The 8,176-nt window shown below is 33.2% G+C and overlaps 1 protein-coding gene across 3 annotated transcripts; it reads left to right on the plus strand.

The window, feature by feature from the left end:
* Positions 1-293: 293 nt before the first annotated feature.
* On the plus strand, positions 294-7,482 carry LOC149956048 (uncharacterized). 3 transcript variants are annotated; one of them, XM_090165377.1, is made up of 6 exons: positions 853-2,651; positions 2,722-2,928; positions 3,817-4,052; positions 5,534-5,614; positions 5,669-5,824; positions 5,972-7,482. In XM_090165377.1, exons 3-6 carry the CDS (start codon positions 3,825-3,827, stop codon positions 7,034-7,036), a joined length of 1,530 nt encoding a protein of 509 aa, XP_090021503.1. In that variant the 5' UTR covers positions 853-2,651; positions 2,722-2,928; positions 3,817-3,824; the 3' UTR covers positions 7,037-7,482. The 3 variants fall into 3 exon arrangements, with proteins under 3 accessions (XP_090021502.1, XP_090021503.1, XP_090021504.1); XM_090165376.1 differs by lacking the exons at positions 853-2,651; positions 2,722-2,928 and adding an exon at positions 294-361; XM_090165378.1 differs by lacking the exon at positions 2,722-2,928.
* Positions 7,483-8,176: the final 694 nt, after the last annotated feature.

Below are 8,176 nucleotides of genomic sequence, written 5' to 3' on the forward strand. Positions count from 1 at the left end.
CGGGAAAATCCTTGTTCATAGATTTTCGGCGAGTTGGTTTACCGCTCATTAAACTCTCTTCAAAATTTAATGCAAATTTTGCCAAGAATTCAATATAATTTTGTTGTTCATAATTTTACTTAAATTTTTTACACCTGGCAGCGCTGGCCCACCTCGTGCTAGAACCATTAAACAAAAAATAGAATTGTAAATAGGTTAGGCTACTCATAGAGTATCTCATCGACTGTGCTCCCATCTGGTGAGCCGCCTCGTTACAAAGAGGCTGTATTTTTGTATACAAGTCTACAATAAAATCTTGAATTTTGAATCTTAGACAATTTTATGCTATTATAATGTGACAACGTTTTATTCATGAATAGAGGTACATATGTAAAATTATTAATCATATTGTGCACGTAATTTTCATTACAAACAAAGTAAAAGGTCTTCAAGTGAATTTGTGTTACAATCTCTAGATTTATTGACAGATATAGGTGGGAAACTAGCCCCCTCAAATAATTCTTAGGTAAACCAGCCAAACCTTTAGTATAGCAGTGTGACAGGAGTAGTGGTGTAATCCCAAGTGTCTGGGAGGCAGAGTTTGTGGATGGCCGTGAGAGGACAACCACCAATATCCCAAAGGGTGGTCGTAATACTTCCGGCATGGTTGTCACCACCCTTGTCCCCAAGTATCCCGCTTTGGCGTGGCCATTACACATATCTCGCCCTGATTAATCAGATGGACGAATGGACTGAATTGTCCCACACGTTACAATCGAATAAAAAAAAAGTATAGCAATGTCTCTTTTCCTTGCTGTAAAACATCCAAACAATCCATGTAATAAGAATTTTTTAAACAAATTATAGACGTATCAAGACATTTCAAATCCGAAATTTAGTCATTTTCAATTAAGTAAACTGAATTACTAAAAATGCGTTACTCTAAAAACACTACTAAACCTGGGATGTAATGTTGACTTCACTTCTTATATTTTTATCTTCCATTTACATTAATAGCATTTCCATTGATTGGTAAATACACCAGCTTCAAGTGGGAGGCAAGTCTTCAAGGCAAGGTTTAAGCTTCTTAAAGAGCAACGAAAGTAATGATGCAGGTGGTAATTGTATTTTATAGGGAAAAACTGTTTCTGCCCTTGCGCCAATCCCCCTTTGATACCACCTAGGAGCAACAAACACAGCACCCCACTCAAGGAGAACGTAACCTTTCAAAAGTTGTGTATTTTCTTGTGTACATTTTTCATTCGTTTGAAGCTTTGGCGCCTGCTGCTGTTGGAAGGGGAAAATTCGGAAATTGTCTTCCCCCTTTCCATAAAATGTTCAGCGTAAAGGCTCGTCCAATGAAATTTGTATACGACACTGCGTTAGAGTGTTTATAGGATAGCTGCGTTTTCCTTGTGTTTGTTGCTCCTAGATACCACCCTTTACCTCATATCCAAGTGATCTCTTGCTCTCATCCCCCCAACGTTTCCGTTCCCCTGTCAGAGGCGCATGTGCAGATGCTGTTATCATCTAAGATATGTTCATCCCTCTGCATCATGACTTGCCTTTAAATGCAGGGTAATTGAAAGGTTTAAAGGGCAAACTTTGAAATGCACACAATTAACATGAAAGCTTGTCCTCTCAAAATATTTTTTTAATTAAAGGGCCACTGTATTGTTTGAATTGGTGGGGCTATAGACTCGGGTGTTTTAGCAAGTGTAAAGGTGTATGTCGAGTTACGTGCTCAAAGGGGAGTATTTACAAGAAATTCCCACCGAGGGGTCCAACACCTTGATTTTTTTTATACACCTGAGTTTGAACTCACAAGAGTTCAAAGTGAGTTTTTCGAGTTCGAATGGAGTTCAGGGAGTTTTCAAGAGTTCGTAAGAGTTTGCACAGATCGAGGGAGATCGAGCTGAGTTTGTGGGAGTTCAAGCTGAGTTTCAAGAGTTCGGAAAGAGTTTCAGACTACGGAGAGTTTCAAATAGCTTGCCCTTTTTGGCGTTTTAAGTAAAACTTTGCCATCGATTTTGCCAACCCGGCTTTCCGGCAGCATTGTAAGCTTCAATTCACGTGTTTTTAAGAGTTTGTGAGAGTTCCACGAGAATTTGTGAGAGTTCGACGAGAGTTTACAGTGTTAGTGAGAGTTTATGGGAGTTCGATTGAGAGTTTCATGTGAGTTTGGGGAGTTTCAGAGAGTTCAACTTGAGTTTTGAAGAGTTTGGGTAAATTTTGAGAGTACGAGTGAGTTCAACAAAGAGCTCAGCTGAGTATCAGTCGCCGCATACACCTGAGTTCGTAGGTGTCGGACCCCTTGATTCCCACAGAAGTTTTCAAACAATACTATTTATTTATTCAATTGAGTACAGGCTACGAAGCTAGATGTTAACTTTTGAGTAGCCCTACAGGAGGCAATGGTACACAATGAGGATAAAATAATAAAGAATAAAAACAAAAAGAAGCAGCAGAATAGTACAAAACAATATCAATGTACAATAACATATACAATAGGGACAATACCGTTTAACAATTTAAGGATAAAAATAAATGTGAAAAAAAAAGAAATGTTACAGGTTAAAAGAACCAAAGGGGTTGGTTACGTAAGAACCCACTAACATGTTTTCTGAAGCGGAATGCAAGGTGCCAACGGCGTACATTAGTTTTTACGCATGGTATGGAATTTTTTTTATTTTAAATACAATATGCTATTTGATGAGTTCTAAACCCTCAAAAACTGGTCAGGGTCCTGGTAAAACCATAATTCCAACTAGAGAGAGATAATGCAAATCCGTATCACACTTGGAGAAGACCTAATGTAAAATACTAGAAGTGTGAATAATCTCCAGTAAAGCACCAATGTATAATAAAGGTTTATGGAAAATTTGGTGGTATGCTGTGGAAAAAGTTAACACTTGTCATACACTGAAAAATCACATCAGGTGAAACCGTGTAAGATAACATTAGATGAAAACATGTCTAAATAAAAAAAAATTCTATTAATAAAAATAACCTGGCTGTATGAAATGTTAATAAAAATGCCAATTATATTTACAATAATAATAATATTATTATTATTATTGTAAATATGCCAATTTTGTAGACAAATACCCTGAATAGATTAAAAATGACTAGCCCTACACATTAAAATTATTAGTAAAAATTTAAAAGACCACTTTTGCGTACTGAAAATAAAGTATTTTATAGATATAAAATACTTTATTTTCACTACGCAAAAGTGGTTGTTTAAATTTTTACTAATAACAAATAACCTAACATCTTGGACTGGATTCCACTTTGACTATGTAGATCAGCGGTTCCCAATTTTTTTTTGCTATCTTAAACTCTTGACACAAACAAAGATGACCACGCTGCGAATTTTCAGAAACCCTGTGACCCTTTTACGGAACCCCAGGGTTTCGCGGAACACCTTTTGGGAACCGCTGTTGTAGATATTAATATACTAAAAAAATTATTACACATCAAAATAATTGCTCATTTATTGAGAAAGCAGGGTGTTTCTAGAAGTTTTTCCCAAAAGATATTCCAACCAAACTTTAGGTTTAATAAATTACAATTTAACCATTACCAATGAAACCTTTTGTATTGTAAACCCAACTTTAATTTTAATAAACATTTACTAATGTTAAATATGCCTAATAATTGACCAATTTCTGACACTAAGAATTCTGATTTTAATTTGTTTGTATTTTTACTTGAATGTTCTTTGTAATAATTTTAGTCAAATATGAATATTAACTAATATTTTTTTTCCATCGTCATTTTAATGTCATCTGTATTTTCTACTTTTCAAAGTTTTTATTTTGTCTTATTTTTTAGAACCAAAAATGTCATCTGGAGGGAACGCATGCTGCATAGCTGGATGTAAGAATAGCCAAAGGAAATTAACTATGTTTAAAAAAGAAGAGTGCAATATTCATCCAGGATGGAAACGAGCTGATTGTCCTTGCTTGATACCACTTTCGTTCCACAGAATACCAAAAAATCCCAAACTTCATAATTTATGGCTGCAGACTATAAACCAGAACGATTTACATCAAAGGAAAGTCATTATTGTAAGTATGAACCAATTTTCTAGTAATAAAGAAATTGTAATTTCTCATATAAATTATAATTTAATTCCCTAAGGAATGTCTGTCAAAAGTATAGATCGGCGTTAGGATAAGAAATATCAGTTTTATTTGTTTTTATCCATAACCAAAAATTATACGAATACAAACTTATTTTTTGCATATTAAATTGTTTTATAATTGCGAATAATATCCATAAATAAACAGTTAACCAAATTTTTTTATGAATAATCAAAATTTTGAGTTAATTTATCTGTTCCGCCAAATTCTAGTCAAAAGGTATACATGGTGGCTACTAGTGATAATTTATCATTTAAGCGTTTATAAATCTCGGTTAAAAATTATGATACATACAAGCTTATTTCCAATAAGTGGGACAACTTAAAATTTTAATCTTTATAACGATTTCAACCAATTAGCGTTCAAAAAACTGTGAAATTTTGTTAGTTTTTGGTTAAATTTATACGACATACAAAAGTCGTCGTAATACTTAGTTGAAAACCCCGGGTTTGAACTATAGACCGCAAACCTGGCGCCATCTATAGTTCAAACCAGGTAAATAATTCACGGTCAAGAAAGACCACCAGTGTTTTATCAATCTCCCCCCCCCCTATTCTCTTTCATAATTTTTAAGTCAACACAGGGGCAGTATATAAAGCCCAACCGTCATAAGTTTAGGTTAGATTTAATTTTGGAAGACCGACTCAAGAGAGTTAATGGGCGTGGTTCTGTGCGATGAATCAAGGGCTACGGGGTAAACTTGAGAGTCGGTTTTGTTAAAGTGTGTAATCAAACTGTGAAGGTGATAAGTGTTAAGGTGAATGGACAGAAGTAACCCTGAAGAAATGTAAGACTATTTTTGACTTTTTGGAATTAGTGATTAAATTGTATTATCATGTTGGGTGATGACTGGGTTAAACCCAAGGCACGTATTCTATTTTTGGAAGTCCGATGATTGTTGATACTAAGGTGTGACCAAATAAAGACTTTATTGCATTTACTTGAACTGTATTATTTTCACTCAACTCCTCAATTTATTAGCACGGTTATCCCGAACAATATAAATTTTGATGTAACGGCGGACGAGTAATTCTCGTTAATTTATTTGCGCGGGAGTGGCGAATTTTAAAGAACTGTAGATCCCTCCTACTAAAATCGGCACGATTTTCCTAAAATTTTCGCCCAAATCGAAAGCAGTCGTTATATCTTATTTTATAACTTGCATCCATGCCAAAGACAGTGAGATATTTCAAATGAAGGAAGGTGTGAATTAACTATAAAACTCAATGCAATAACTTTTAATTGTACAGAAATAAATGCTAGTTTTGGGCGATATCATAATTTAGCTGATTCTGAATTTCTGATACTGGTACTGATTTTTTTACCAATTTTAAGGTTTTTTTCCAATAGCATATTGGTTTTCGCCCAACCGTAATAAATAACATTTGTTAATATATTATCATTAGGTGTGCTCCAAGCATTTTGTTGATGGGATACCAACATCTGAAAATCCGGTTCCTCAATTATTTTTGGCAAATAATAACCAGGTGTGCATTTGGTTCATTAATATTTGACCATTTTTAATTACTTAAATTCACCAGGTTAATGCTTCTAATAATGAGGTGAAAAAACGAAAGAGCTATGATAATACTACACCATACTTCAACCAGGTTATGATAATTCAACCTGGTATTGAAAAAGCTTCGTATGGAGAGCCATCTACAGCAACTCCTAATGAATATATTATCCCTGACTGTGTAAATAAATATTCTTTATTCCTATTATTTAAAATAGTTGTCATTCCTAAAACGTTTAACTAAAACTGGTATCAAATAAAAAAAATCCATCCATATTAAATACTAAGTGACTTAAATAGACATGTAATAAATATGTTTTTCCTTTAGGATGGAACTGCCAGAAATGCTATCCTTCATTTTGAAACTGCTAAATTTACAGTTGATCGAAATGTTTACCCTCAAAGCCAAACAGTACAAATAGATGAGAACTCAACAAGTTCAGCCTTTGATTTTGAAACCGATCAACTTCCAACTGACAATATACATAAAGAACAGAAACAAATGAAGGATGCACAAACGCAAACAGATTTTGCAAGCTTTTCAGCTTATGATCTGAACAATTCTTCTTGTAAATTTTATACTGGTTTAAATTTATTATTTTTCTGGAAGTTAGTCCAATGTTTGCAACCTAGTGGAACTGAAAATTTTATAATATCAACTGCAGATCAAATATTGATGGTTTTGATGCGCCTTAAACTTGGTCTTCTGCTTGAAGATATTGGTAAGAGATTTGGTTTATCCAAGTCTTTCGTTGCTAGTGTTTTTAATTATTGGTTGCCAAAAATGGAGAGCATATTAAGTGATTTAATATACTGGCTACCCAGAGATGAAATAAAAAATTGTACACCTAACTCATTCAAGGAACAATTTCCCAACGCTACATGCGTGCTTGGTTGTCCTAATGTAATTTATAGGAACAAAATGGCAGTTAAGAGTGAGAATATTTCTCTCAAACAATACAAACGCATTGCCTTTGGGAAATATTTGTTGACAATGTCTCCTCATGGATTTATAATGTTTGTTTCAAAACTTTACCACTGGAAAACTGCGAATAAATTAATGATTTGTGACAGTGGAGTTCTTAATGACATCCTACCCGGAGATGAAATTTTGGCTGATCGCAAATATTCGGTTAAAAATGAACTTGCAACAAAAAATGCAGTTATAAAATATCCTCCTATAGGAAAAAGAAAGTTCAAGCCTTACGAGTTATTAAGTGCAAGACGGATAAGGTTTTTCATACGAAAAACTATGATGCAAATTAATAAATTTCATCTCATTAAAAAGCCGTTACCAAGTAAACGAAAGAAAGCAGAAAGGTTAATTAAAGTTATTGCAGGATTGTGTAATCTCAAGTCTTCGTTTGACAGGTCACGTTTTGTTTCATTATAATATACGTAAAAAAGTGAGTTCAAAATAAAAGCAACAGATTTGTTCTTTCAAAGAAACTTTTTGAAAGCCTAATTTTCTAGCAAATGCAGTGCTCCAAAAGTAAACAGTGCTAGTTGGTAAATAACTAACACACAAACTTAAATATTTAGAGTAAAAAAGAAAAATATAGTAAATTCTGAATCAAAATAATAATAAAGTGGCCTATATTAGCGTCAAGTACAGTTTTTGAGATTTTATATCACTAATTACTTCATGAAGGATCATGTTTTTATAAAATTCCGTCATAGCTTGACATTTTTTTTAAATAACAAAAGAAATGATTGAGGCCAGGTTTTAGGACTCCTAGCTTTTTAGTTCTTTCTGAATAAATTGAGTATGATTAATTTCCAAAAACAGTTTACAGGTAATAAAGGAATTCTAAACATTTTGGTCCACAATTCACGATATATCACTTTACAAATTGTACTGGTCAGCAGTTAAGTGGTTTGTAAAAAAATAAAATCATTTTTAAAAATTGTAAGTCTTTATTTAATATTATAAAGTTAAAAGTTATCATCCACTTACAAAATTTTAAATTATTAAGTATAGCTTCATCAGTTTGAATAGTCTGAGGATCAATTTAGGACTGATTTCAATTAAGGATGTTTTATTTGTAATATTTAGTTAACTGTAAATTTAGTGATAACCATGAACTCTTAAAGGGACTTTCAAGAAAGACCCAGTCTATATAAAAAAACGTCATTCTGTCGTAACTTTTGCTTCACAACGAACGGCAAAGACTTATTTTAAATTGACTAGAGGATCCCTTTAAGTCAGTATGTTTTAGGTCAAATTGTCCATATCGTGAAAGTCAATCTGGACAAGTGTTTTATTAAGCATGCAGTGAATGATTAAATTCATTTCTTTGTCTGTAGTACAATCACATCCTCAATTAATTATGACAATCAACATTAAAATTAAACTTTAATACATACATTTTCTGAATCAGAAAAATAAACTAAGTCGTAATAAATTAAAAAGCTGTAGTGATCACTCTCAACAACTGAATGTATTCTTTTAAAAGGTTTCAATAGCCACTTAACGAGAGAAACACTAATATCCTCTCAGCCAGACTAAAATATTTCCCTTTAATGATTCCCA

This window comes from Leiobunum rupestre, chromosome 2 (genome assembly GCF_980474605.1).
Source record: "Leiobunum rupestre chromosome 2, qqLeiRupe1.1.hap1, whole genome shotgun sequence".
NCBI lineage: Eukaryota > Metazoa > Arthropoda > Arachnida > Opiliones > Sclerosomatidae > Leiobunum > Leiobunum rupestre.

Coding starts and splice junctions, on each gene's coding strand:
- LOC149956048 (XM_090165376.1), top strand. Junction 4,053..5,533: donor ATCAAAGGAAAGTCATTATT/GTAAGTATGAAC, acceptor TATTATCATTAG/GTGTGCTCCAAGCATTTTGT. Junction 5,825..5,971: donor AATATATTATCCCTGACTGT/GTAAATAAATAT, acceptor TTTTTCCTTTAG/GATGGAACTGCCAGAAATGC.